The sequence below is a fragment of the Lacerta agilis genome, chromosome 10 (assembly GCF_009819535.1).
Source record: "Lacerta agilis isolate rLacAgi1 chromosome 10, rLacAgi1.pri, whole genome shotgun sequence".
In the NCBI taxonomy this organism is placed as follows: Eukaryota; Metazoa; Chordata; class Lepidosauria; order Squamata; family Lacertidae; genus Lacerta; species Lacerta agilis.
Genome location: NC_046321.1, coordinates 16,551,215 through 16,579,048, shown reverse-complemented (window position 1 = coordinate 16,579,048; position 27,834 = coordinate 16,551,215). Strand labels below are relative to the sequence as shown.

Genomic DNA, 27,834 nt, shown 5'->3' with positions numbered 1-27,834 from the left:
CTTAATTTTAGAATGGCTTCCAATAAAATTATGTGTGGGCTAAAGTAAATGGTGTTGCAGTCAGCAGGACTTGTACTGCCTTTCCCAGCTGAAACACACTGACAGCAATGTTTTCTGGAGATAGGACAGGACTTTTATTTTGTATGTTTTGTTAGAGTGAGGAACCTCAGGCTTGGGGGCCAAATGCAGCCCTCCAAACCTGTCCCTCAGAACTCTCTCTCTTTTTTTTTTTATAAGAATTTATTGACCTTTTTCTTATAACAACATATACCCACACCCACTCCTACAATTAAACAAATACAAAACAAATACATTGATAAAACAAATACAAACAGTGTCAAGTTTTCTTGTTGCATCTTTTCTTTAAAAAGAAAATTTCTATTTCCATATCTTGACCATTGACTTCCCCTGCCCTTTCTCCTTCGAGTTCATATCCTTAATCTATTTTATAACCATTTCTCCTGAAATTCAAATTCAATTATATAGTTACACGCAATTATATATTCAACATTTAACTAACAATGCATCATCGTAGTAATATCTCATCATAATTCTTCTTCCATTGAAATCTTCACCAATCATTTATATCATATCTATCTCTTCTATCCTTTAAACTGCTGCTAATAACATAGTAACTCAAAATATCTCCTTTCATATTCAAACAAAAAATAAAACAGAAAGATTGTTGACAGTATTCACCCTCCGATTTCAAAATTCCATGACAGGCTACTTCAAATTTTACTTAGTGTTTCACCCCACACCCCCTCTGTCCATTATTCTTCTCCTGGTGGCATCAACACTGAATTTCCCTGTGGCTTCCCTCTCCAAGCGTCCACAGATCCAGGCACAGTCCAAAACTCTCCTTGCCACGAGCTCCAGGATGTCCATCTCGTCGTCTCTCAGCTTCTCCGGTTCTTTGTAGCATTCCTTTTCTTCTTGTAAAAACCATAATTCTCTGTCCCTGGCCCCCGAGCTCACACCTCGGGGACTGGATATAACAAATCTTACCGTCGCCTTGGGACTGCCACCCCCAAAAGGCGAGTTTCTTCTCCGAAGTAGCTCACTCATTTCTCTCCATCTTCCCAGACACCCTCTCAGCTCTTTGGCAAGACTTTCTTCCAAAGTATTAAAAGTTTTAAAAGCCTCCTCTGTGGGCAATTGGTTCTCTTTCAGACCCCCACACAAGACTTTGACTTTCCTGTACAGCAGTTCCACCTTCAAAGCAGTGAGCCTCTGTTCGTCCGTTAGTCCAGAGTTCAGTACCAGTTCAAGGACGAAGCCCAGCATACTGGTAGAGGGGGAGGAAGTGGGTATCAAATTTCTACTCCTGCCTCTCTGTTCATCGCCATTTTCCTAAACTGGAGCGCAGATACCGCAACTTTAAATGGAGATATTTTCCACTAATTTACTTCCCAAGAAAAAAGTTTGCCAGTCTCATGTATCAATTTTAAGCACATTGTAGCAGTCCTGTAGCAGCAGTTGCTCAAATTGGTTAGCTTCTTTAACTCGAAGGGAAGAAGGCAGGCTGCCTTTCTCCTTCCCCCCGGATCGTTCCAAAAGCTCGATTTCTGGTCAAATTAGTTACTCACGACCACCGGGTTCCTTTGGCTCCATTCTTCAAAGGTAGAACTAAGACGCTCACCGCGGGCTTTGTCGCCGCATTTGCATCCCGGTTGGGGCATATCCCCGTAAGCCCGGCTCCGTTGTCCCTTCACCCCCACTCCCCCTTTACAGGGGGGGCAAGGGAAGGGTTCGGAGCCTCCGTGGGCGCAGCCGGGGAGCCCAGGGTGCGGGACGCTCTTCCCGCACCCCAACCGGAGCCCCGCTTTGCGGTTGCGGGGCTCCTAACCCCCGGGATGGATCGGGCGCCTCGCAGCCGAAGCAGCCCCGACCACCCGCTATGGCGTCGCCAGCCGGAAGTCCCCTCAGAACTCTCTCAAGGCCATACTTTGCACTCCAAATGTTTTGCTTGATGGGAAATATATAAATGGGTCATTTCACTCTGTTAATGTCCTGTGCTTTTTCTCAATGGAGGACAGAGAGGGATGTGTGAGAGTGTCTATAGAAACTAACCTATTGTATAAAGACAAAATGTTCACGTGTTGCACCACACACGTTTGTCTGTGGCCCCACAAACCACTGGCAGATGGCTCTCAGAAGAGAATATGGCCCTCAGGTTAAAAAAGTTTCCCCATCCCTGGATTAGACCAAGGATAGCAACAATTCTTCTTCTTCTGCGATCACTCACAGCTGAGTAAGATTGTCTTCCATAAACATGGTTTTAACAATGAGTCGGTAAGTGACTGTGGAGGCCAATTCTGGACCCACATGTCCTTCCACAGTGGGGACATTGGTTCCTGGGTGGGAGTTGATCACAGTGTGGATTTGCCAAGTGTGCCTTCCTCTTAGCACGTTTTCCCCTTGAGTTCTGAGTTCGAGTGTCTTCAAAGTCAATGACACCTTCAGCAAAGGCTGTTCTCCAACTGGAGCACTAGCAGGCCAGTGTTTCCCAGTTGTCAGTGTTTATACTACATTTTTTTTAGATTATGTGTAGGTCTGTGCTTGCCTTAATCCTGCAAGCTGACTTGTTCCTCCCCTCCGCAAGAATATACTTTTAGGGAAGGGGAAAGTGGAGCTAGGGAGTTCTCCAGCAGAGCATTTTTTCCTACCAGGGACAAGGGCTACCAGTCCCAGAATCTCCAGTGAGAAATAGACACATTACATACTATTTTTGTTGGAGATGATAGAACAGGTAGCCTTAGTCCTCACCAGAAAAGGACTCTCAGCTGAAAGAATCCTCCATTGCCTTTGCATTCTCCAAAGGTAAATATTTGGGCTGGGGGCAACCTGGAAAGGGGAAGCTAGTGGTGGGGGAGGTATGTGCATTGTGAGTTTCTTTGAGTCTCTTTTAAATGCTTGATTAGAACATTCACAAAAGCACAATTGCTAAGGGAGCAATGCTTGTTCATTCCTAGCAAAATATGTTGGTCTGGATGGATGTTGCTATCTGCTTTGTCGGGAGAGTCTGGCCTTGGATATTTGTGACTGGAAATGGATTCTGAACTCTGCCCATGCACAGCTAATTATGGAAATAATAGAGAGTGAAGGGATGTCATCCCAGAGTCTGGGCTGGGGTGCCTGGAAATACTTTATTTCCATTTATCGAGTGAAGCCAGCTGGTGCCCTGTGCGCATGTGCAATTATAAGAACTCCACAACAATTAGGCTCCGGCTTTTGAATGAGCAGTTCGGGGGCTGTAGTCCATAAATCACTCAGCCCATTTCTCAGCTGCGCCCCTCCTGTCAATATCTGTTACCAGTGACTGTTACCACCTGCTATCCTTCTTGAGCTTGCCTTCTGCTGTTGCCCTTCTATGCCATCTTCCTTCTGTAAACAGTTCCTATTAGGTGCAGACTGTACTGTACTGCAAGATTTGTTTTAAGAAGTTTTGGATTCAGCACATTTTAAGTCCTTCCTAGGCTCCTCTATCATATGCATATTCTCTCTCTCTCCTGTTTTTTTTTTTGGAATTTAAAAACTGTCTTCTCTACTTGGAGCTAGAATTTGTTGTGGTCCTGCCCTATTAGAGAAAAAGTTAAATTGAAATTACAATTCCACAAACATTGACTGTAGAACTGGGCCAGTTCTGCCATTAGGCAAAGTGTGACCTGCCTCAGGTGGCAATACTGGAATATCTTTAAAGGTTAGAAATGACCCATTATTTAGTTTAGAATTATATTGTTACCACCTTGGGGGCATAATTTATCTGCCTCAGGAATCACAATGTATCATGAATCAGTGGCACAACTGAGCAGAGATGAAGCCTTGGATTAGAACTGCACCAAAGTATGTAGCTCTGGGGAAATGTAGTTTACATGAGAAAGGTGAAACCTTTTATTCCACTAACTTTTAAAATCTTCAGATCAGTTGGACTGTTGTGGTGCAATTGGTCTACAGTGTGCAGCCTTCACGAGACTTTGCTGTAGTAAAGACTTTTGGCTTAGTTGTTTTAACTGTGTATCCTAGACCTTGGAGTGAGAGAGAGAGAGAATCTGTATTGGGGAAAATATAAAAACACATTCTGAGATTATTCCATTTTGGAACATAAGAAGCTACCTAACTCAGTAGAATATACTACATTCACTGTCAGCCGTTCTCCAGAATTTCAGGACAGGATTTCCCCCCAGCCCTATTTGGATATTCCAGGGAATGAACCTAGGTTCTTTTGCATCCAAAACATGTGCTACAGCCCTTTCTTTTGTTCCAGCCACCAATAGTGGCTGTTCTTAAATGCAAAGTACACTCTTTTTCAGGTACCCATTTATTATAATGTTTTCCCCTTTTAGCACTTTCCCCAGGAAATATATATAGAACTGTTGATGAAATCAGTGTGAAAGCTATTTTAGGCTTTTTGCATTGGGTCTTGTTTCTACCAACTAGATTTGATTTGATTTAATTTAATTGGGGAGGGGAAAGAAAGAGGAGGGAAACGCATTAGCTACATTGCAGAACAAATGTGGGAGGAAACTAACTCCTTGTAAAAAAAACTGAAACCTCACCTCTGTCTCCCACCCCACCCCCTCCATGCAGCTTTTAAGGCTAGAGAATTTGACAGGAAGGACTCTGGCTGGACACTGCAGGGAAGCATTATGCAATCATGCCAACAGCTTTGGCACAGCGCCTAGAAGACATCCTTAGGGGTCTTCAAACATAGCCTTAGCTATTCCAGTAGAGTTATCGATTATCTTTTCTTAACAGACAGCAGTATGAAAGAGCAGCTGCCTATAGAAGTGGGCTTTGCTGAAGGGAGGGAGGCAGGAAAAACACAAAGACCCCACTTTGCTGGAACCAGACTGTGCCTGTTCCTGAGAGCAGCAGATTTTGCAGAACACATTCCTTTGAAATGCTAGCATTGAAGTGCATTGACTTCTATTTTCAAATCTTCACCCCCCCCCTCCTTTCCCAAATGCCTCCAACTTGAGGCAAACACGTGCCTCTTTAACCCCTCACTGCCTATCTAGTTCATCATGAAACATGAAGAAACTCTGTGCACACTGCAGTCTCTTTGCTTAATCACAGGAGGGGTGTCCAAAAGAAAGCAACGTCTGCATGAAACAACCCCCCCCCAATGTCCCATTTTAGACATATAGAAAAATATAGTGTGAACCAGCCTTCTCCAATTGCTTGGGGTTTTGCTATCTACCATGTGCATGGAGGTAATAATAATACATAGCATTTATATTAACACTTTAGGTTAAATGCTTTGAATACTTCCTCCAAATACTCCTTACAGCTACTCTCTATAAAGTAGCTATATTATTCCCATATTGCAGATGCATAGTGGATCAGGGCTGAGCAGTAGTGGCTTGCTTAAGGCTACTTCATGGTTGCAGCAATAGTTGAACTGAGGGTTTCCCAATGCACACTCTTAGCCTTTACACTGCACCCGCTCTCAGCAGGTTTAGGTAAGTGAACACATTTTGGGGCTCACTCCATCTAACCTTGTGGCTACATGCTTTACAAGGCTATTTACCTTGGAATCCCAACCAACCAAATGGGAGTTTCACACAGCATCAGTGCTCAGACATACTTCCCTGACTTCCCAGCCCCAAACTGCATCAGTTTCCGCTTTTTCTGGGCATTAGACAATGCAGGAGTATTTCAGCTTGGAACAGGTCAATAGAAAAGGTTTCAAATTTTTGTTCCTATACTCCACCCCGTACAGCCAAACCGAGTTATACTTTGGAATTCTGCGTTGCCTCACATGTCCGTTTAGTTGCAGCAGCTCGAGGGCAAATTTTCTCCCTTATTCAATTTGGAAATAATATAGTGAGAGCTTGTTCTCATCCTAGTTGGGGAAAGGTCAAGGAAAAATATTATACTTTGCAGTAAAATCAAATACGGTGGGGCCTGAGATCATACTCTCTGATACCCTCTAAGAGTATGTGCGAAAGTAGCAGTATTGCAGCTATAATAACTGTTCTTTTAAAAAGTATTTTTCCAAGAAAGAAAAACAAATGCAGTTCCTTGTTGTGGAATACTATTTGTTAATTGGATGCATAATTGGTTCACAAATAAAATAAAATTATGAACTATGGCTACAATCTGTATACTTTCCTGGGAGTAAGCTCCATTAATAACAGTGGGACTCACTTCTGAATAAACATGTATAGGATAATGATGTAAAGGTAGAAGCTTTTTTACCACAAAACATTTCAGATTTTTAGCTCAGTTTGCAATGCCAAATCTTCTAGTTCTTTGGTAGGTGTTTCCTTGAATATATAGACATATCTGTTCCTTATACTACCTTGTGTCATAGCACATGGTAAAGGCTACCACGTTGTTCAAAATCATGTTGGGAGCTGCTTAATTTTGCATTTCCCTTTTGACATTTAGATTTGTAACCATATCCTGCAACACTGCACTTGAGAAAAACTCATAGGATTACTTCCATAGACTCAAAGAGAACCCAGTACTAATAGAAGTACACAACACACTTTCGGAGGTAGTGAGGGGACCTCCCCTGTGGTGTCATGGTCAGGAAAGGGACTGATACCTGAGGTAGCAAGACATCTCTCCAAGACCCCGGTGCAGCACTTGGTTCTTTTGGTCACTGTAGTGCTTTTGCAAATAAAAGAGCCACCTTCACCTTCCTCCCTGCTGCTTTTCAGGAAAGAGCATCAGTGGTGGAGCATCTGCTTTGCATGCAGAAGGTAGCTGTGCTTGGTAAAGAGACTTGTAGGCCGCATGTTCCTACTTAATGGGATGTGGAGAGCTTGTGCATGGGTGTTCAAGCAACTCTGGACAACACAGCCACAGCCTCCATTTGAAGGACTTTCTCCCCTGCCAGCCAACAACCTTGACAAGTGGGAACCTGCTGGTTAAGTGCTCATCTTTCCACTCATTCAGAGTCTCTTACTGAATTGGCAGCCTGCTGGCCCAATAAGCAACCACCACTTTCATAAAGAGATACTCTTGTTATGCACAAAGGAGACAGATCCTTTGGTTTTGTTGTTGTTGTTGTTCAGTCGTTCAGTCGTGTCCGACTCTTCGTGACCCCATGGACCAGAGTACGCCAGGCACGCCTATCCTTCACTGCCTCTCGCAGTTTGGCCTTTGGTTTTAGCCTACAGTATATCTGTCCCTGTTGAGGAAGACTTCTGCTCTAGGTCCACTGAATATGTCATATGAATGAGAGAACACTAGGACTGGCCACATAGAAGAGAGCACAGCTCTCTGGCTGACTTCTGGCAAGGAAATTAAAGCAGAAATTGTCCTCCTTTTGGCTTTCAGCAGGGCCTACCCTTTTGGGGAAATAACAAACCAGTCCTTACTTGAAGAGATGTTTTGCTCCCAGGCCAACTTTCTGACAGGGGCTTAATCTGCCATCCCACGAAAGAAGCATGCTCCTCTCTACTGCCAAATTGAAGGAGAATCCAGTTTGGATGCCAGGAAGGATGTAACTCCTGAACTAATCCTGGAAAGGGAACAATATCAAGAATGGGAGTTCCCTTTTTTTGGCTGCCACCAGATCTATTTTATGGAGGTAGCTCTGTAGAATGCCAGAGCCCAGAGCAATAATTTTGGGCAGCACTAATTCAGTTCCAATATTAACATGCAGAATGACAGGTGGAGTCAAGCAGGAGGGAAGCCTAGAGCTCTCTTTCTCAAACAGACCTGCTTTCTTTTTCTGCTTGATGATTGAGGTTAAGTCTCTTCACCCAGTTACAGGTGGGTAGCCGTGTTGGTCTGCCATAGTCAAAACAAAATCGAAAATTCTTTCTAGTAGCACCTTAGAGACCAACTGAGTTTGTTCCTGGTATGAGCTTTCGTGTGCATGCACACTTCTTCAGATACCCTTCGTATCTGAAGAAGTGTGCATGCACACGAAAGCTCTCTTCACCCAGTGTTTTTTTTTCAGCTGAGAAAACAGGTGCTAAAGCATCTGGAAAAGTGGATTAATCAGCCCAGGAGTGATACCTTTTTTAATTGGGTAATGACCCTCATATCACAAGAAGCAGAAGGCTTTTTTCTTTCAAACTTCCATTAACAGATCTACTGCCACTCTAACAACTTACGTACTGTAAGGGGAATGGCTTCTAATGAGAAACTACCTGATGCTGGCCTGGTTCCATAAGCAACAGGCCACTGGCTATGTTTACTTCTTGGTGCTTGAAATGGTGTTTTAAGTGTCGTAAGGAGCCAATTATACAAGTCAGGTTGCAGACAGAGGTTATTTTGTTTGTTTCATTGTTGTTTTACTATGCTCCAATGCCTCCAGTGAGTAAAACGAGTCTTGCATTGCAGGAGGTTGGACTCGATGACCCTTGTGGTCCATTGCAACTCTACCATTCAATGATTCTTTGAAGTCTGAGGAGTTGCTCAGGAGAAATGGCCTTCCTGTCCTGTGCTTGGCTTCCCCCCCCCCAAGCTGGTACTGCAGCAAAACACACTGCTGTTGAGGCACTCTTTTCTGTCCTAAACCTGCCTGGATGTCAGGCCTAGAAGCGAGACAGGGCTTATCTGCTGTGACCTGACCTTGGCATTGCTTGGCAGTCAGAGCTGTCTTAAGCATATCCTGCGCCGTGGTGCAAAGATCCCTCTGGTGCCCCAACCCCCGTTTCCCAGAGTTGTTGACCTTTTCCCAAGCCTCTGCAGGGATCGCTCTCCTCCCGCGGGGGCTTGGGAAGGAAGCTGCACACACGCCAGCCATATAGTTGGCGGGGCGCAGCTTTCATCCTAAGCCTCTGCAGGGATCACTCTCATCCCACGGCGGCTTGGGAGTCAAGCTGCACACCCGCCAGCCATATGGTTGACGGGACGCAGCTGGCGGGCGTGCAGGAGTGAAAGGGGAGGCCGCCAGCAAAGCCGTGCAGCTCCCCCACTCGCTGGGGCGCCCCTGAGAGGCTGGTGCCCTGGCGCAGCACGCCAATAAACCAAATGGGAAAGATGGCTCTGTTGGCAGTACACAATGGCATTCTGAAGCCCCTCACAAAATGGCATTCAGTAGTATCTGGAACCCACAGACACCAAGACAATAGTGCAAGAACTGTAAACAGCAAACTAAAAGGGTTCCCTGGTGTGTCTCTCATTTTCCCGCCTTTATTTACTTCAAGAATGATACTAGTGACAAGAGTGGTTGTTGCCCTAGCCTGCCTTTCCCTCTGATTGCCTCAGTGAGGCAGAGCAGGCATATGGAAGGGTGGCTGTCATCAGTCCCTCCTTTCCTGAGGGAGCAGCCCTCCTTCCCCTTAAGAGTATATACAAAGGCCTAATAGCGGCATTGAGGCCTAGCAAGTTTGGCAAACAAGGTGCTAACAGTACTGTTGGCAAGTTAAAGGTTAGTATTCCTGGAAAGTCCTTCTGCCACCTTGTGGAGTGTGAAAAAGCAGCACAAGCCCCTTGTGGAATCAGCAGTCCCTTGTGGTAGTGCATAAAATGGCTGCTTTAAATTAAGTGTAGCCAGAGACACTGATATGAAAAGCTGCTTTTATTCCTAAGAAGCTCATGTCTCTCACTTGAGGGACGCTAGAGAACACAGCTGAAATCTCATTGCAATACTAGATGGAGAGGAAGGGCAGCCCTGTTTTTTTCTGCAGGGAAACCAGTTCCCTCTTTTGTGAGGTGCAGCATTGGAATGGGACAGAAAAGTCCAATTACCGCACTGAGACCCAGTTTTTCAGGGAAAGCAAAACGCTAGAGAAGAGCAGCTCTCCAGAGGAAGCAATTCTCTCATTTCAACTCATGAGGCACAGGGCTGGTGTGTTGCAAGAGCCAGGTAGCCTCACAGAGGCATGGCCTTGAGGTAAGAATAAAATGGATAGGGGTGGTAACTGAACTCCCTCCCTTCTTAAGCAGCTGCCTGTCTTTTCTTCTGTAAGTAGGAAGTGGCACTGTTGCTCTGGGGCTTGAGACATTGGAAACAGTCCCATAAGGGTTTCTCTCCATATGCAAGCTTTCCAGCTGGTGGAAAGGTTACCACTCCCTGCCAGGTGTTTCGAAAGTTGAATGTGGGAGGCTGCCTTGTGCTGAGTCAGATCATTGCTCCATCTGACTCAGTCTTGTCTGTGCTGTCTGCCAGGGGTCTCTTCCAGCCCTGCCTGGAGATGCTGGGGAGAGATCCCGGGACCTTCTATATCTAGGGCCACTGAACTTCTGCTCTTCCTAAAAAGACAGCTGAGCATTTTTGTGTGTGTTCATGCATGTGCACACACAATCTGGCGCAAAAACAAGTTTGGGCAATGCCCTCATATTTCCCTGAATACTAGCACTTCTGATCATCAGTTTACTGAATGGTAGAGTACAACCCAGGAGTCTATAGATCTCCTGAAAGTTAGATCAAATACAGGCCTGACAAGAAGAGAGTTATCTTGCATTTATCACCAGAAGTTTCAGAGAACCAAAAGTTGTCCCTGAGAAAAGAGATATCACACATGGGCACAACTTGAGGTAGCAGTACCTTATTTCATCAAGGGGTTCTCTTTGTCAAATTTCCTACCTTCCTCCCTCAGAAACAGAGAGCAGTGGACTGTCTGGTGAATAAAACCAGAGTTTAAGAACTTCCTCCTGTGCAGTAGATGCTTCCTCACCCCAAGCGTAGAAGGGATTGAGCAGGACAGACAAGTTCAATTCTGAGTGAGGATTTTCCCACCTTTTATCTAAAGTCATTATGCAGTAAGCCCACAATTTATATGCCTTTGGGTTGTGCACATTCAGCTTTATGAGCATGGCAAAAAATAGAAAAGGGTGGGGTTCTGGGAACTCAATGTGTTTTGACTGTACACAATTTTGGCTTTAGGTGCAATCCCCGGAACGTAACACCTATGTAAATTTGGGCTGATTGCAATAGGATGAGGAGCTTGCTTCTGTTTAGAGAGCCGATTCCTCTCCCAAGACTTCTGAGGTCATTGAAGCATTTCCAAAGGCAGTAGCAGAAAGCCAGTTAGGTTCTCCAGGTGGGTGCAGTTTAAATAAGTAAGTAGGTATGTAAGTATTGCCCTTAAGTAGTTTGGATGGCCTCCTAGATGGTCATGTAGTTGCACTGGTTAGTTGTCCATAAGAATGATATAAATTGGCTAAAGTTTCTGTCTGTGGCAGTGGATATAAGTTTAGATGGTCTACCCTTGTCTGCTTCCACCTTTGCAACTGATAGTGTGAGGTTTAATGCCATTATGGTGGCATTAGTTGGTTCTCTGTCTTCCAGATCTTATTTGGCCTAAAGACCTATTGGAATGTACACCTCAAAATGTAGTTCCTTGTAAGGTTTGTGTTTCTGTGGTTTGTTTTTCCTTGTAAGGTTGTGGTTTCTGCCCATTGAATACTATGGTTCCCCCCCCACCTGCACTTTGGCAGCAGATGGGTTCAGGCCAAATGTATCAATTGCAACATATGGCCATTTCACAGTCTAATAGGTATTATCCATTGTTAAGTGAGCTTGGTTTGAGCCATGAAAAGAATTCATAGAAATGGGTAGCTCAGTCACTACTGAAGCTTGCAATCACACCTGGTTTCACTAGTACATACAGATGAATCCTATAGAACTAGATCAAGTCCACCGTCACCCAGGAATAAGGAATGACACAAGCCCGATGGGGACCCCTCGGCCTATACAAAATGTTCCATTGCGCCAAACTCCTAGTCTGCCTGGAAAAATCTTCCACTATTGGGGTGCAGGGGGGAACTTTCCAGAAGTGGGGCTTGAGAACACATTGCCTAGCATATAATGCCTAGGCTTGACATCTCCTTCAAAGGGGTATGACAGCCCTCTCCATGCATAGAGCATCTATCTTGGCTGCCATAGATCCAACACACCACTAAAAGCCTCCATGACGTGGTCAGTGGGTGAACCCTCCATCTTCATGTGACATTTGCCAAATTATCCTTCCATTGAAGGGTCCTGCAACAAGTATTACAAAGTGTTTTCTCTCTCTCCGTTTTGGGAATATTGCTATTGGATAGCCCTTTGTTGTCTGCTCAACTCCCTTGACTTGAGAATGCATGCTTTGTTACCAAGTGTTCTTCTGGTCAGCAGACCCCCAAACATTATATTAGTACAACCAGTCGTGGAGGGTGGTTCACATCATCTTCTGTGCTATTTACCACAAATTTTCAATAAAGGACACTGTTGAGGTTTCCTGTCTCTCTATATTATTCTTTACTACTATTCTGCTGGCAACAAATGTAATCTGCCAATGGCTTTTTGTTTGTAGGAAATTTCTATGGTTAAGTCAAGTCCCGAAACTAGAAGGTTCCTCCTCATCAGGAAGGGCAGGTTTTTTTCTGATTGGCACTGCCTTCTTCTTGAACAGGAGTTAATCCTCTGCTCCCTGCTGACCAGAACAACAAGACTCCAACTTTTTGTTCTCCCCTGGTCAACTGGTATCTAGTTATTTAATGCCTTTTTAAAATGATCCATTACTCTGGGTGAGTGGATAACGGCTTCACAACCAGCATAAGAGTCAACCAGTCAGCTTTGTGCACAGCCACCTTTTGTTGAAGACGGGGGAAACTTGTGGCTACAGTATGTGGGAGTTTCGTCTGTCTAATAATAAAAAATAGGCGAATGAAGGGAGCACATGCTGTGCAAATGAGAGGTGTCTGTACATAGCCAGGTTTTCAGAACAGTTTGTTTGGCTTCAGATATTCACATATATTATTCCAGTCAAAGCTATAAGGTACCAACCATTCTCTTACCAAAAGTTGTCCTTTATCTTGGCAGACATAAATTCACTCAGCTATAACTGACTAGTTGCCCTTGTATAAATCCTTCCTATTTCTCACTGGAAACAGACCATGTTCATGTTGGAACTACTGGTGCAAACGGAGGCCTATGGCACAGAATGGAGGATTTAAATTGCTCTGTAGAAGAGTGAAGTATAGATGGTTAAGAAAACAAAAACAAACCCACAATAGCTAATGTTCTGAATCCCAGGAAATTTTTAGTTTCAGCTCTGGTTTTTCAAAACTTGCTACCAGTCTCTTGCACCAAAGCAAGGTATTAGGGAACTTGTGTCCATTACATACAGAGATTGGTTAGGAAAGAAAGGAATATATTTCTGGTAGCTGGTTCTTTCCACTATCACTGCTTACCAGTCAAGCATTCTTATTTTAATAGTGTTCATTGCTTCTTCAGTCATGAACATATTATAAATTATAAAAAGAAAAGGCAAAAGTAGGAAGAAACATAGAAACAGACCTTATACCTCCCTCCAAGTAAAAGAAGATGGATGTAGTGTCAGGCTCAATTAGATCCAATTGTACTGGCTTTTGCCAACGAGAACAATGCCGCTTTTGTGACCAACTCCCAGCAGAAAGCATGAAATACTTTAAATAAAAGCAGCAATAGCCATCTAGGTGCTAGCTTCCTCTTGAGGGCACAGTGGAGGTCCAGTAAAACCTTACTCTGAACAGGAAATGCAAGGATCGCTTCCTCCCAACCCCAGGCAGAAATTTAATCTTGTTCCTTTCCATGTGTTAGAACATGAATGTATTTCAGGGTTGAAGGAGAAACTGATGTTGCTGGTTCCACTGTAGCTGAGGAAGTGTCTGTCTTTCTGCTGTAGTTGTTTTACCTGGCATACTGTTAGCAGAGAAGGCAACTAGTAGAGAGGACAGTTTGAATGGAAGAGAGTAGCCTGCAACAGCTCTGGAAGTGCTTGAAATGCAAATGTACAGGAACTCCAGACCATCCCCCACCCCCACCCTCCACATGGAGGAAAAGCAGCTTAAATACAGCCAGGCCTGGAGAGGAATGTTAAAAAGAGGGAAAGAACCACCCCTCCTCCCTTCCATAGGGACCCTCACACAGCAAGATTCAGTATGCATGACTGAACAAGCAAGCAAGGACAGCTCCTCTTTTAACTTTCCTGAACAATGGCTGCTGCTCCTTCCACCATTTCACATTCTCTCCACCCCCCTCCTTTAATAAGAAAAGAAGAGGAGAAAGCCATGCTGCATGACTTAGAAAGAAAAAGCTTTGTTTTATGCTCGATAAGCACTGCTTAAACCCCCCCCCCCCACAGTTTTGAAAAATCCTCAGTAGAAGTTTTTTTTTAAACTGTCAGGCCAAAAGTCACAGATGAGTACAAAAGGGGGGGACCTTCCCACCCCAAGGCTATTTTTAACATCCAAGTTTGGCTTTCACTTTATTTTCAATACTTGGATGATTCACATGGTTTCATCCTTTTGCCATCCAAGTTTCTAGTTATCCAGATTCACTTGATATTTCATGCAGCAATCAAAATATGGGATATTACCTCTGTTGAAAATGAAAAACCAAACATTGCTGTACTGTTCTCAGCATCTGTAAAAAAAACTTATTAAAATCTAGTAGCAATAGTGATTTGCCCAACACTGAACTGAAAGCTATTACTGGACAGGTTCAATTACATATTACATGTAGACAGACTAGGATAAGTTAGGACTAACAGATCCTTCCAAATGGAACCAATTGCTCAGTTGTGAACTTCTAATTCTGAAGTTGTTTAGCCTCCTGTACTAGAAGGACAAAGCATTCCAATTCCTTTGATTCACTGGACCCAATTGCTTACTGACTGCTTGCTGACAGAGGAGACAGGGCAAGAGCTCTGTGATGTGTCTCTTCTCACAACTTTTGATCAAATATACCTGCCTTTTAAAAAGACAAAGACAACACAGATACTTTTTTTTTCAAAAACATACTTCATATTTCCTCTTTTATTATATAAATATCAGTTTAACCTTTTACTGTAAGAATATAAAATGTTTTAAGAGGATCTTTATTTTATACAAATTCACAAACAGTACATTTATTCCATGGTGGGGTTATGTGTCTGGGCTTGTCTGAATTCCATTACCTGCAACTGTGGAGGATTTGAAAATCTGCTCAACTGCCCCTTCTTCCCGCATCATTTTTGCTTTCTTCAAAGCTGACTTATTTCTCTTTTTAAAGACAAGTAGTCAAGAAGTGGCTTTAATTTAATGAGAGAAGAGAAACAATAAATGAAACCAACTGCAAGTCAGTCCACTCTGCTCTTCTTTCTGCTTCCATATAGGAAGCTTCTTACTTGACCTAGGTAATTTGAGAGAAGGGGAGGTGGGGATTTGCATAATATATATATTTAAAGAAATGGTGTTTCTATTTCACATCTCTTTTAACCATAGCCCAATCATACGTTTGGCTGTTTACATGTTACACCTTTTTGTGCTAGAAGAGTAGAAATGCAAGAGCACGGTTGGGTCCCCAGAACCTTAGTCAGAGAGGGAGAGGCACAAAGATGATGTGTATGTGGGACACAGGAGGAAAGAAACCCCAACCAGCCTCCCCCCTTGCAATCATAAACCCAAGAGATTATCTTTCCAGTCTAGGCACAAAATATTTCAGTCTCTTATCTTTCTTATAAAAACTCCTGGGGGAGGGGGGTTGAAAACAAAAACAAAACAAAACCCCAAAACCCGAGGTAGCCAAACATTTATATAGAGAATATATTAAGCAGTAAAAGTGTACTTAAAAATCCACAAGAACAGCCACTGCAAATGTCTTTCAAAATTAGACTATGTATGAAGATGAATACTGAAGAGAAGAGAATGAATAAAAAAAGCTGAGCTCACCCACAAGATTTTCAGGAAAGGGAAGCTTTGTAGAGTTTTGTTTGTTATGTGTTTCTAAATAAAAGACAGTCACAGTATTTCTAGTGAAAAGTACAAGTGAAGATTAATTGCATCGTTCATACACCCTCAATTCTCCAAATGGAAAAGATGTGTGGTTGGATATGTTGTTAAAAGTATGTATTATCCCAAGCTACACACACACAAAAAGGAGGGGAAAGATGGAGTAAGGGGGGGAAGAATTATAAAATGTTGAACAAAGGTGACTTCAACCTCTAGACTGAGACTGCAATATTATGCACATTTACCTGGGAGTACAGCCTACTGAAAACAGTGGGATTTACTTCAAAGTAAATGTGCATAGGATTGCACTGTTAACTGGCAGCAAAGGAAAGATGGTGATGGGGTTGGTTGGATACAGCATAAAATGAGTCCAAGGGAGAAATACTGTGTTTGATGTCTCCTCCCCATTTTCTGCAAGCAACAGTGAGAAGTATGAGTGCACTTCAGTTGACACTCCATTTATAGTGCTGTGTCAAAGAAACATCACCTGCTCAGGAGGGAAGTCTAAAAAGCATGGCTGTTTCTAGCCTCAAGCACAAGGTGGGGGGCAGGAAGAGAAAAATAGAAGTATTATGGCCCAGAAGAGGTAGTATGATAGGGCTGGGAAAGACTCCTGCCTGAGTTTCTGGAGAGCTGCTACTAGTCAGTGTGGATAATACTGAATGAGATGGATCAATGGCCTGACTTGGTATAAGGCAGCTTTCTATGTTCCTGCTATATCTACAGCTTGTCTACATACCATATAAAGAAAGGGGTGGATGACTATAAAAAGCAAACTAGGAACGGGTGAACAAGCAATAATGGAAAAGAAGTGGGAAAGAAAGAGGCTTATGCATGCTCAATAAAGAGCCGGTCTGCAGTAAATAACAACAATGGCGGGCTAGCTTTTCTTCTTCCATCCCTAGTGCAGAAGAGGGGTGGGGGGTGGAATCAGATTTGGGGTTGTATTCATCCCCAGTGCATAAAAGATTGAGAAGCTGCATTCCCAATAGAAAAAGGTAAGGACAGTGATACTGTATCCATCCACAGTGAAGGCTGATATAAGAGTGCAGTTGTCTCCCACTGGTGCAGGGGAGGGAATTATGAAAGAATGGTGGGTTTTCCCCTCTTTCCCACCTCCACTGCTATGGCAGGTAATTGAGGGGGTAGACAGGCAAGTACTGAGGATACTTTCCCCCACCCTCCAGGTTTGGAGTCATATTTCCCCCACCTCTTCCATTGCAGCAGTCAGTTGTTGAGTCCCTCCAGAGGGGTGGGGATTTCCAGGTGTCCCCTCCTCTCACCTGACTTTCTCGCTCTCAGTCATTTGCCAAAGTCCCAGGTTGAGCACCTTGAGGCAGGGCAGTTGAGTGATACGCTCCAGGCCCCGTTTAGTTATGCGGGTGCAACCATAGAGGTCAATGCCTGTGAGCTGACTGAGGTGCTCTGCAATGAGCTCCAGGCCCTTGTCGGTGATGCGGACGCACTGGCCAATGTTGAGAGTGCGCAGTCCGTGCATCTGGCGCACCATACGGTTGATGCCCTCGTCGCTGATGTGGCAAGAGCAAAGGGAGAGTGAGCGCAACCCATCCAAACCCTGTGCAATATAGGCCAGGCTTTGGTCTCCCACTTTGTCACAGAAGGAGACGTCCAAGCCTGAAAGACGCAAGCTGCCCATTGCCAGATGCATGATGCCCGTGTCACTGATATTGTCACAGGAACGCAGGTTCAGGGTGCGCAGGCTGCTCATGTGCGACAGGTGCAGTAGCCCTGCGTCTGAGATCCCCCCACAAAAGCTGAGGTTGAGCTGGCGCAGCCGAGTGAGACCCCGCGCCAGATGCTTGAGCGAAAGGTCGCTGAGCTTCTGGCAGTCCTGCAACGTGAGCTGCTCCAGGCCCAGGCAGCCCTCTGCCGCACTCCGGGTCATGCCTGCCAGGTGCCCAATGCCCACATCAGAAAGGTGGCGGCAGGAACGCAGGTTGAGGCTCTTGAGGCGCTGCAGGCCCCAGGCGATAAGCAGGAGGCCAGTGTTGGTGATGTTGCTGCAACCACCTAGCTCCAGCACCTCAAGACCCTTTAGGTACTGGGCAATGCGGCCCAGGCTGCTGTCGGTGATCTGCTTGCACAGGCTTAGGTTCAGGGCCCTCAGCGAGCTGATTTCTGCCACGAAGGCGTGGCCCAGCCCGTTGTCGGTGAGGTTGTAGCAGCCGCTCAGGTTGAGGCTCTCAATCTCCGCCATGCCCTGAATCACGTAGCTGAGGCTGCGCCGCAGTGATAGGATCTGCACCCTCCGGATCCCCCTGGCCGCCAGGCTGGGGAAGAGCGATGGGTTGGCACGGCGCAGGTGCAGCTTGGCCTCTACGCCCCGCCATACCGAGCGGTGGTAGGCGGCGTCCCTCCAGGCCGTGCACACCTGCGCCACCCGGCCCTTGTCCCGCACTTCCAGGTACCCGAAGATCATGGCCAGCAGCTCCGGGAACAGGCACGAGATGTGCGTCTCCATCGCCCGGGCCCGGCTCGCCTCCGACACGCAGCCACCCGGGCCCGGCGGCGGAGCCCGCCGCTCCCGCCGGGGCCCTGACGCGGTTAAGGCTGCTCGACCCAGCCTCCGGGCCGCTGCCGCTGCTTGGCAGGTCTTCAGGGGTTTCTCCTCGGCGCCGCTGGCTGCGCGCTCTCTTTCTCGGCGGCCGCTTCCGGCTCGGGCCTCACATCGCCACCGCCAGGGCAGGCGAGGCGGGCGGCTCGGCCTCTGCTGCTCTGCCGAAGTAAGCTCGGCTGCGAGCCCGGCCTCTGGCGCGCAACTGCCCTCGTCCGTCCCCCTGCTCGCCGCCGCCGCCGCCTCTATCCGCGCCACACCAGGCAGGCCGCGTTGCCGCCTCGCGTCTTTCCTGGGGCGGCCCCGCGCCGCATCGCGCTCAGTCCCGCGGGCGCTTTCTCTTCCCCGAGCGCCGCCGCCGCCGCCGCCTCCTCCTCCTCCTCTTCCTCCTTTGTCTCCCAGCCGCCGCTCAGGCAGACCCCGCCGGCGCGAGCGAGGGAAAGGCAGCCCGCTGCCGAGCTCTTCCTCCTGCCGCCTTCGCCGCCGCCGCCGCCGCTCTCGGGAGACCCGCCTCCCGCCTCGTTCGGCTCGGCAGGCTCCGACTCGCGCGCTCCCTCGCTCACTTGCTCGCTGGCTGCCAGGCCCCGGCACCGCGCTCAGGCCGGGCGGGGGAGGGGACTGGGCAGGAGGAGGAGGAGGCTGCTGCTGCTGGGCCGGGCCGGGCTCTGCTGCGCCACACCTCCCTGCGCCGCCTGCGCAGTGGTACGATCCGGAACACTCGCAGCCGTCGCCTTGGCAACACCCCCTCTCTTTCCCCCCCTCCTCTCGGCAAGCCGGCGGGGTTAACCCTCGCGGCGCCGCTCTCCATCGAGCCAGGCTCCACGGGCCTTTCGCAGAGCGTGGAGTGGCTCTCCCGGGACCACAGTGCGGCGTGGGACCGGCCAGGGGTTGCCCCCAAGAATAGTTTAGCAGCTGGGAGGGGGGATCCTACCTGCTGCTCTCACCGCAGCGCCGTGGGAGCGTTAAGGTTAGGATTTGGGAGCTTGGCCGTTGCCCGAGAGAGAGACTTCGCTGAAAGGGCAGGTGTTAAATCGAGAGTGGAAAGAATGGGAGTCTAAGCTCCCTTCCCTCCCTCACTTGGGGCTGCCTGGAGATGGGCGAGAAAGAGTTATTTTAGTAAGGCTAAAAACTTTTTTGGGGGGGCACCCCAAACTGCTTTTTACGCCTCACCCTCGACTCAAGGCAGTATTGTTTATTCTTGGTTAGCTTTAAATTTAAAAGAAAATATTGGGTACAATCCCTTTTTAAAAAATAAAATTGAAGGTATTTAATTAATTTAATTTAATTAAGCTGTTATCACACAAACCTTTGCAGTGGTCTTTGAATGAAAATAACACACAAATATATTGTTTATGAACTATGCAATCTTTTCTATATGTCTGCTCGGAAGAAAGTCTCCTTGGGTTCAATGGGGCTTTATTCCCATTGTAAGTAGGTATGGAGTTGCAACCAAAATAAATGAGAAAGTATGTATCTAAGCTGTTACTTTGAAGATGTGAGTTGCACTGACTAAATATTTGTTTCACGGGGCAGCTGTGGATAAAAATTCCCGGTTAGATGGTTAATATAAATATGAGGCGAAATAATGCCGTTTAAATAACTGTTGCTTTCAGCCTTACATGGACTTGTTGAAAGTAAGGGACTTGCTTTAGTGTTTGACTTGCTAGATATCTCTAGACCCAAACTACAATATTATATGGCTCTAGACTTTTATGAGCAGGCAAATGGCCCAAACCCAGATAGTTTAGGTAAAATTCAGACTTCTTGAGGTGTGGATTTTACTAACCTTTGACAACCTGTTTGTGCCCTTATATCCTCTAAACATCACATTCCACATAATAACATTCCACACAGTAGTACAATAGCTCTAGCAAGATGTTCCTCCCCATTCTAGGCTTCTCTGCAATGTCAGCTCAGGCATTTTTGTGTAAAGTATGTCGGTAATACTTTTCAACAAGGACAAAATGCAATTTTTTTCTTTCTTTAAAACACATTGTGGATATAGCCTCTCATTAAAGATATTTCCATGTGTGACTGCTGCTGATACTAAACTGCAGTGGGGAATATCCCACTCATTGGTGGGTTCATATCAACAACCGTTTGCCAAGTGGTAACTTACCATGGGGTCAAAATAATGACTTGCATATCTGCTCATCTGCACTGGCCTGACAAATAGGGAGGAAAACCTCACCACAAAAACTGCATCTCATCATAAAGCAGGAGTACTAAGAAACTCCCATGAATTATGTCCCTATGAAGCGAGACTGGAAGCAAAAATGTTGGTTTGCATTACACAAAGCTACCCAAACAACATTTCAAGAAAAAGTACTTACCACTTTTCTCAGTGGTTCAACATTAGAAAATGCAAGTCAACCTGCAACAAACTGTTGTTGTAGTGTATTGTTTAAAGGGAGTGTTCCTTTGCAGAGTACCAGCCAGTTACCCAGCCATGTCTTCCAGGATGTTCCTATCTCTCTCCCCGCCTCCCTTTTCCAGGTGACACCTAGTTCTGTGCCTATTGAGAATGCTCAATTCCCATTGGACTGTTTGTGGGTGAGGGTGGGTGGATTGTACTGCTGCAACCTTCTGAGGCACCACTGATGCTCTTATTTCTCAGAGATGCCATTTTTTGCTTTGTTTCTATTAGAACACACCATGTTAGTTCACTGCCTGGGTCCAACTGACTGAGAAGTTCTTCTGCAGAAGCTCTAGATCTCTTGCACAGCTCCCATTAGTTTTAATGGGGTGCACACAAGATATCTTCCTGATGGATTGCGAGCGCTGAGTAGAGTAGGTATTAACAGTAGTCAGCAACATCTCTTTAAAATTACGTAATCACTTATCCCTTTGGGTTTTATAGCATTACCTGTGTATCTATGGTTGTTATAATATAAAGCATATACTTTTGTAAGGCTATGAACCTGCTACAGCACATTTTAAACTTTCTAAGTATTTTAAGAAATACTCATGTGTCTTGACTAAATAAAATTATTCCCAAATCCTTCCAAGGTTATTCCAAAAGGAAGGCTTAATACAGATATAATTGTGGTATGTTGTGTTTCAGAGCACTTATGAGGAATGAAGTAGAACTTAAATTCTGAATTATATCTGCTTAGGATCACACTTGATGGCAGTGTCTTAAGTATTAGCTTATTAGTGAAAGAGTCTTTGTAAGTTGGTTACTGAAGTTTTTCTCAGGACTTTGAGACAGCAGTCCTCAGAAAATGGATGACATCTGCATAATACCAATTTGCTGTGTAGAAGTCACACCTCAGAACCCAGTGTTTGGCTGGATCCTAAATGTACTAGGAATCCTGTTTGATACATTCACTCTAGCCTATCTGCCTGCTTGTAACACCATTATTTCTGAGCAACAGCTAGCTTTGTGTGTTGTTTTGGAATTGTATGCAGCTCTCCATATCTTTGGTGACATTGATTTTCACTGGGGTTGGACCAGTATAAATAGAAGAATGCAATTCTATATAAAGGAGAAATATTCCATGTAAACTGGCACACTTGAATTTAAGCATGCTTTACAGTCAAGGCTGTAGGAATAAACCAATTTAAATGCTTCTATACTGTGTAAAGTTGGGATTTTACCCTCAGGCTGTGATTTTACCACTTGGGTTTGGAATAGAGCCATGGAGGTTAGGCGGAGGGACAGTTTGGGTAGAGCTGATTTATGGAATGCATGCTTTATGAGAGCTCTGAATTTAGATCAACTTGGGTGCACCCTAATGCCACTGTTCAGTACAAAAAAGGTAGTGATGGGATAACTTCACTCATTGCTCAGGATTGGCATTGCATTAATGTTACTCATTACTGGCACAAGATCAAGGGATTTGAGCAAGTCAGGCTGAACGAGGGCCAACAAAATCTTTATGTTGGACTAGTACGTGTTGCTTCTTTACAAATGGTGTGTGTGCTTTACCAACCATACCCTATATTTTCATCAGTTGGTAAGCTTGATTGCTGGTAGTTGTATTAAGAAGCAGCCATGGGTAACTTCTAAAGGCATTTAATTATTTTAAATGGCTTTTTATGGGGGGATGGGAAACATTTCTATTGGTATGTCCCACATCAGTTAGGGCCAGAAAAATGTATTAAATTAGAACCTTGGGGCTGTAACCCCAGCCTCAGCTCTGCATATCTACATATTCTTGGTAGATTTATTGATATCAAAGAAACAAAATAATGGGTGAAACCGAAGTGCGCTGTGTCAAAGAAACCCTTGGGACAGGGAGTAGATATAAAAATCCCCAGGATAACAAGCAAGTGAGTCATTCAATATGCTAAATGGAACGTTGAAAAACTGCACTCCCTTATATATATCTCATGGGAGATAAGGGAGCAGTCCTAACCCATGATCTGTTCTGCTGCTTTGCGTGTTAGGATTTGGCAGAGGTGTCTCCTCACCTTACTCTGCTGGGGCGGTGGGTCTTTGCTGCCAAAGGTACAGTCTGCTTTGGAGCTACCACCAGCATGAATAATAATGGTCAGTGAAAACCCAAGCAAAGAGGTCTATTGGTGTCTCATGAATAGGAGTAATTTTCAAAAATTGAGAGTGGATACAGGCAGCTCTTAATAGTAACCTACCCTGATATACACTAAATAGTCCTTCTGCGTGCTGAAGAGTACTTAACCCATCTCCCGAATTTCTTATGTTTTGCTATTACTCATATTTTTATTGCTAGTTTCCACAACTTCCATCAAGAAGCAACAGCTTTTGTATAGTGGTCAACTTTGTGAGCTGCTGAACTTTTAAAATTTCCACAATGCCCCAACATAGTGTTGCTCAGGGCATTGTGGAAAAATTAAATTGCTGACACTGGTCCTCAAGGCAGGGCATGCCAACTAAAAACAATCTCATACTCTCAACTCCTCTGGTTCTCCATGCAGTGCACCAATAAGTTGGGGCTCTTTACGGGTCTCTTATCCTTGACATTCAAAGTGTTGGTGTTGACCTTTAAAGCCCTAAAAGGCCTCGGTCCTGTATACCTGAAGGAGCGTCTCCACCCCCATTGTTCAGCCCGGACACTGAGATCCAGCGCCGAGGGCCTTCTGGCGGTTCCCTCATTGTGAGAAGTGAGGTTACAGGGAACCAGACAGAGGGCCTTTTTGGTAGTGGCGCCCACCCTGTGGAACACCCTTCCATCAGATGTCAAGGAAATAAGCAGCTATCCTATTTTTAAGAGACATCTGAAGGCAGCCCTGTTTAGGGACGTTTTTAATATCTAACGCTGTATTGTTTTAACATTCGTTTGGGAGCCGCCCAGAGTGGCTGGGGAAGCTCAGCCAGATGGGCGGGGTACAAATAATAAATTATTATTATTATTATTATTATTATTATTATTATTATTATTATTATTATTATTGACTGTTACCACCTTCTGTAACCAGCCCTGGCTTCATCCCTTCCCTTCACTTCAACAGCATGTCTTTCTTTTCAGTGCTGCTGGTGAACAAATATACCGGGTACTGGTAATACAGTGCTGTATGACCCCATTTGACCAAATGCCTGCATTGCATTTAAATCATTCAGGGGACCAGAAATTTGAATAAATTGATTCTGTAATGTTTCAAGGGTGGTGATGGTTTCACTCAATATTATGCCAGACTCAATTATGTCTACTGAAAAGAAGTCGGATGGTTTTAAGTCCACCTGATAAGAACTAGGATGGCATTCCAGCCTGACTTGAGCGCTGGGATTCTATTTCTGTGGTGTCACAATCACCTGGCCAGTGTTCTGCAACCTTGGGTACCAAGATGTTGTTGGACTACCATTTCCAGGGACGTCTTAGCCATTGAGGCTACTGGTGCAAGGCGCCATGGCCTGAGGAGGGTGCCTGTGCCCTCCAGCCCCACCGGCAGTGCCGCTCTCGCCCACCTCTTCTTGGGCTGCGGACACGGGGAGGCCGTCGGCGAGCCTCCTGTTGGCGCTTCAGCCAGGGCTCCCTGGACGGCAGCGCTGCGCTGCCGCTTCAGCCGAGCAGGCGGAGGCTGAGGTGGAGCACAGCTGGCAGCATCCCCACCCACCCCTCCGCGCCCTCCAGCTGCCCGCCACGCCTGGCCCTGCCCGGCGGAGCACAAGGGGCACCAGATTTACTTAAGACAGCCCTGACCATTTCCATCATCCCTGACCATTGACTAAACTGGCTGGAGATGATGGGAGTTGTAGTCCAACTACGTCTGGGAACCTAAGGTTGAAGAACACTGAGCTAGAAATACAAGACAAAATTTGGGATGAGGACTAAGGTTCAAAATTTGGGATGAAGACTAAGGTTCAGGTGCCGATCTTTTATGCTAGCCGCTTGCAAAATATCAGACAATAATTGTTTCTCTCTCTACCAATGCTTATCTCGAGCAAGGAGTAGAATGCACTCTCAATTGTGTTTCTGGGTTTAAGCCTTTGCCCTTTAATTCTATGCTCTCTCCATGAAGAAGAGAGCAATTTTCATAGGAAAGCTGGCTGGTGGGAAAAGGATTAAGAATCTTGTCGTTCTCCATACTGCTCCTTGAATAAAATTTGGAGCCTCCCAAATCTGCTTTTTTTTTTTTAATAAAGAAAGGTTGGTTGAAAATAACATGCATTTGCAACTTGGAAGACTAACCCCAGTGTATGGATTCACATATATCTTGGTCTTGTGTTTACCATATGTTGAATAGGAATAAGGAAAAATGATCTGTAATAGGATTTTGTTTTATCCAAATAGCAGCTGTTTGCAATTTTTCTGAGCTTCCAAAAAGTCAGAAGACAGATGGGGCAGTCAAAATGTACATTATCAGTGCAGTTTATCACGGAGACAAACATTTTGAATGCCATGCTCATCATGACCTGAGCAGCATTTTCTAGGCTCCAGGCAAACTAGTCGTATTGGCCCTCATCCCATTAGAGACACACTAAACAATGTAATAAAAATCATATTAGTTCTGAAATTGTTAGATTTGAGGGGATCAGATAGTCAGTACGGCTTTATGACAATCTGGCATCCTAGGTTGTAAATCTCCAGTAAGAAGCATATTCTGCAGTCTTTGAGAATTTGAGTCTCAAGCCTCCTAAGAGGGGTCTACAAATGTTAGCTGGGCTTAGCCAATTGTAGCTAGCAGAGCTCACCTTTCCCATTCCCACTTTGTGTGCCTTTCATTTTTACCTGATGTCCTGGGAAAGTTTTATAGGAGAGAAGCAGCTGGCGAAGTCTTTGGCTTTGTTCAGACAAATCGCTGGCGCTTACTGACTTTTGGGCCCTGTGTGAATGAGCCTGGAATATGCCTTAGACGCAAGTGCTCATTTCCGCCCATGAGTGCTTCAGTTCCCTCCTGTCCTGGTTTGTGACAAACCATAGCTGCTCATTACATCTGAACATAAACTATGGTTTAGGGTTTGTAAACCAGATTATGCCAGGGCCAAGCCTGTATGTCTAGAATGGAGAACCTGTGGCCCTCCAGAGGCTGTTGGACTTTCTCTCCCATCAGCTCCAGCATGCATGGATAACAGTCAGGCATGATGGGAGTTGAAATCCAGCATCTGGAGGTCCATAGACTCTATTTTCTTGTTGCATGTTATGGTAGGATCTCCTTCCCTCCAACTCATGACATTGATGCTGTCCTAGCAAGGTATCGTTTTGAAAGAGGCATGGTCTCCCTTTATTGCTGATGGACCCCCCCCCCCAATTGCTCTGTTCACTATCTAGCCCATTGAACAGTTCTGGAGAACTCAAAATCTTGCATACTATGTCGGCGGTGCAGGTCTCGACTCTTGACACACTTGACAGGAGGCAACCCAAGAGTTGATGGCATCATCCATGTTAGGCCACCAGACATAACACCAAGCCAATGCCTTCATTTTGACAATCCCTGGGTGGCCGATGTGCAGAGCCTCGAGGACACATTGGCGGAGTCTTTGGGGAACCACGACTTGGTCTCCACACAGTAGGCAGCCACGATGAGCCGAGAGTTTGTGCCGTCTGGTTGCAAATGGCTGGATCTCTGGTGCAAAGGGCCCTTCTGGCCACCCCCTCCACACCCAGTTGAGCACACGTCTGATGGTGCGGTCCTGGGCAGATGCAGAAGCCACATCGGCAGCTGACACTGGTGCTGCTGGGCGGTCCTCAATCAGGAGTAGCGATGAAGCAGGAGCTGGGTCTTCTACAAGCGCTGGAAGAGGGCAACGACAATGGACGAGCTGGTAGCTGTAGGCTGCTAGAAAGACAGTCCATCGCAGCATGCGTGGCGAGAGGACCGGTGGAGTTGGTCTGTCACTGGCGAGGAGGCCCAGGAGCGGCTTGTGGTCAGTGATGAGGTCGAAGATTCTTCCGTAGAGATATTCGTAGAACCTCTTTAGCCACAAGCGCCAGTGCCTCCTTGTTGAGCTGGCTGTAATTCCGTTCAGCCGGAGACAGCATCCAAGAGAAGTAGGCGAGTGGTGATTCCCTTCCATCTGGAAACCGGTGGCTGAGGATGGCGCTGATGCCAAAGGGCGAGGCATCACATGCGAGGACCAGCGGCCTGGCTTCACTGTACAGTACCAGCACACTGTCTGATGAGAGGAGGGCCTTGACTGCGTTGAAGGCCGCCATTTCCCGATGACCCCAGGACCATGGTGCCTTCATGCTGAGGAGGCGGTGGAGAGGCTCGGCTAGCGTTGCTTTGTGGGGCAGGAACATATTGTAGAAGTTCAGCAGCCCCAGGAATGCCTACAACTCGGTCTTGTTCTTTGGGATCAGGGCCTCCTGGATGGCCCAGATCTTGGAAGACCAGAGGTGTTGATAAGGTAGGGCGGCAATGTAGCTTTCGGAGGGCGGCAATGTAGCTGTTGATCGACTCCCCCTCTGCCTGGTTCTGGTGGTAAAACACATGGTGGGCAGCAATTTTGGATGGCTTTGGAGCGTAGCTTCTCTTGTAGCACGTCCCACGCGCTTCCTGGATTTTTAGTGGCGTGACCAGAACTCGGTCCGTCTCAAACACCTTGGGCCTGCGGAGGCTGAGGAAGAGGCCTCATTGCGCTCCTCTGACCCTCCTGTCAGCTCGTTTGCTTGGAGGTAGCAGGCAAACCGAGCGAGGTATGAATCCCATGATTCAGAGGCTGGGGCAAACGGTGGTAGAGGCACAAATGAAGCCAGAACAGTCAGCTCTGAATTGGTTCTGTTCAGTGATTTCGCTCAGTGAGCGTCTGAGTCTGGCTGTGCTCTGATGTCCATCAAATCCCACCTTCGTCGCCAGTATTAAATAGTGGGTGGACATAGCAAACGACACAGTGATTTTCAAGCAGCTCTCTTTATTCTCAGGCTGGACCAGAACTGAACTGAAGGGCTGGGCCAGCCTGCTTATATAGTATTCAGCAACATGCAACAGTAACAACTCTCTCTCTAGCTACCCAATCCATGAGCGGCAATCTCAAACCTTCATTTGCATGTGCGGACCTGAGTGAGAACTGCAGCCACGGTAGGCAGAGTGAAACTATATACACAGCACCCCTAGTGGCTTAGGGTGAGAACTTCAATACATAACAGGTTGACCTAATAAAGACATTGCCCTAGTAGGGATTTTGAAAGAATTTTGTTATTCCCATGGTGGGAATATGCAGTAGGGTTTTCCTTCTTCTGGTTGCCAGA

General features: G+C 46.0%; 2 protein-coding genes across 4 annotated transcripts in view; one reads left to right on the top strand and one right to left on the bottom strand.

Moving 5' to 3' along the window:
* Positions 1 to 27,834, top strand: part of WNT5B (Wnt family member 5B) — a 100,815-nt gene that overhangs the window by 32,966 nt on the left and 40,015 nt on the right. The gene's annotated exons all lie outside the window — the stretch shown is intronic.
* On the bottom strand, positions 14,677 to 18,897 carry FBXL14 (F-box and leucine rich repeat protein 14). The gene has a single exon (XM_033163212.1). It carries the CDS (start codon positions 18,128 to 18,130, stop codon positions 16,928 to 16,930), a length of 1,203 nt encoding a protein of 400 aa, XP_033019103.1. The 5' UTR covers positions 18,131 to 18,897; the 3' UTR covers positions 14,677 to 16,927.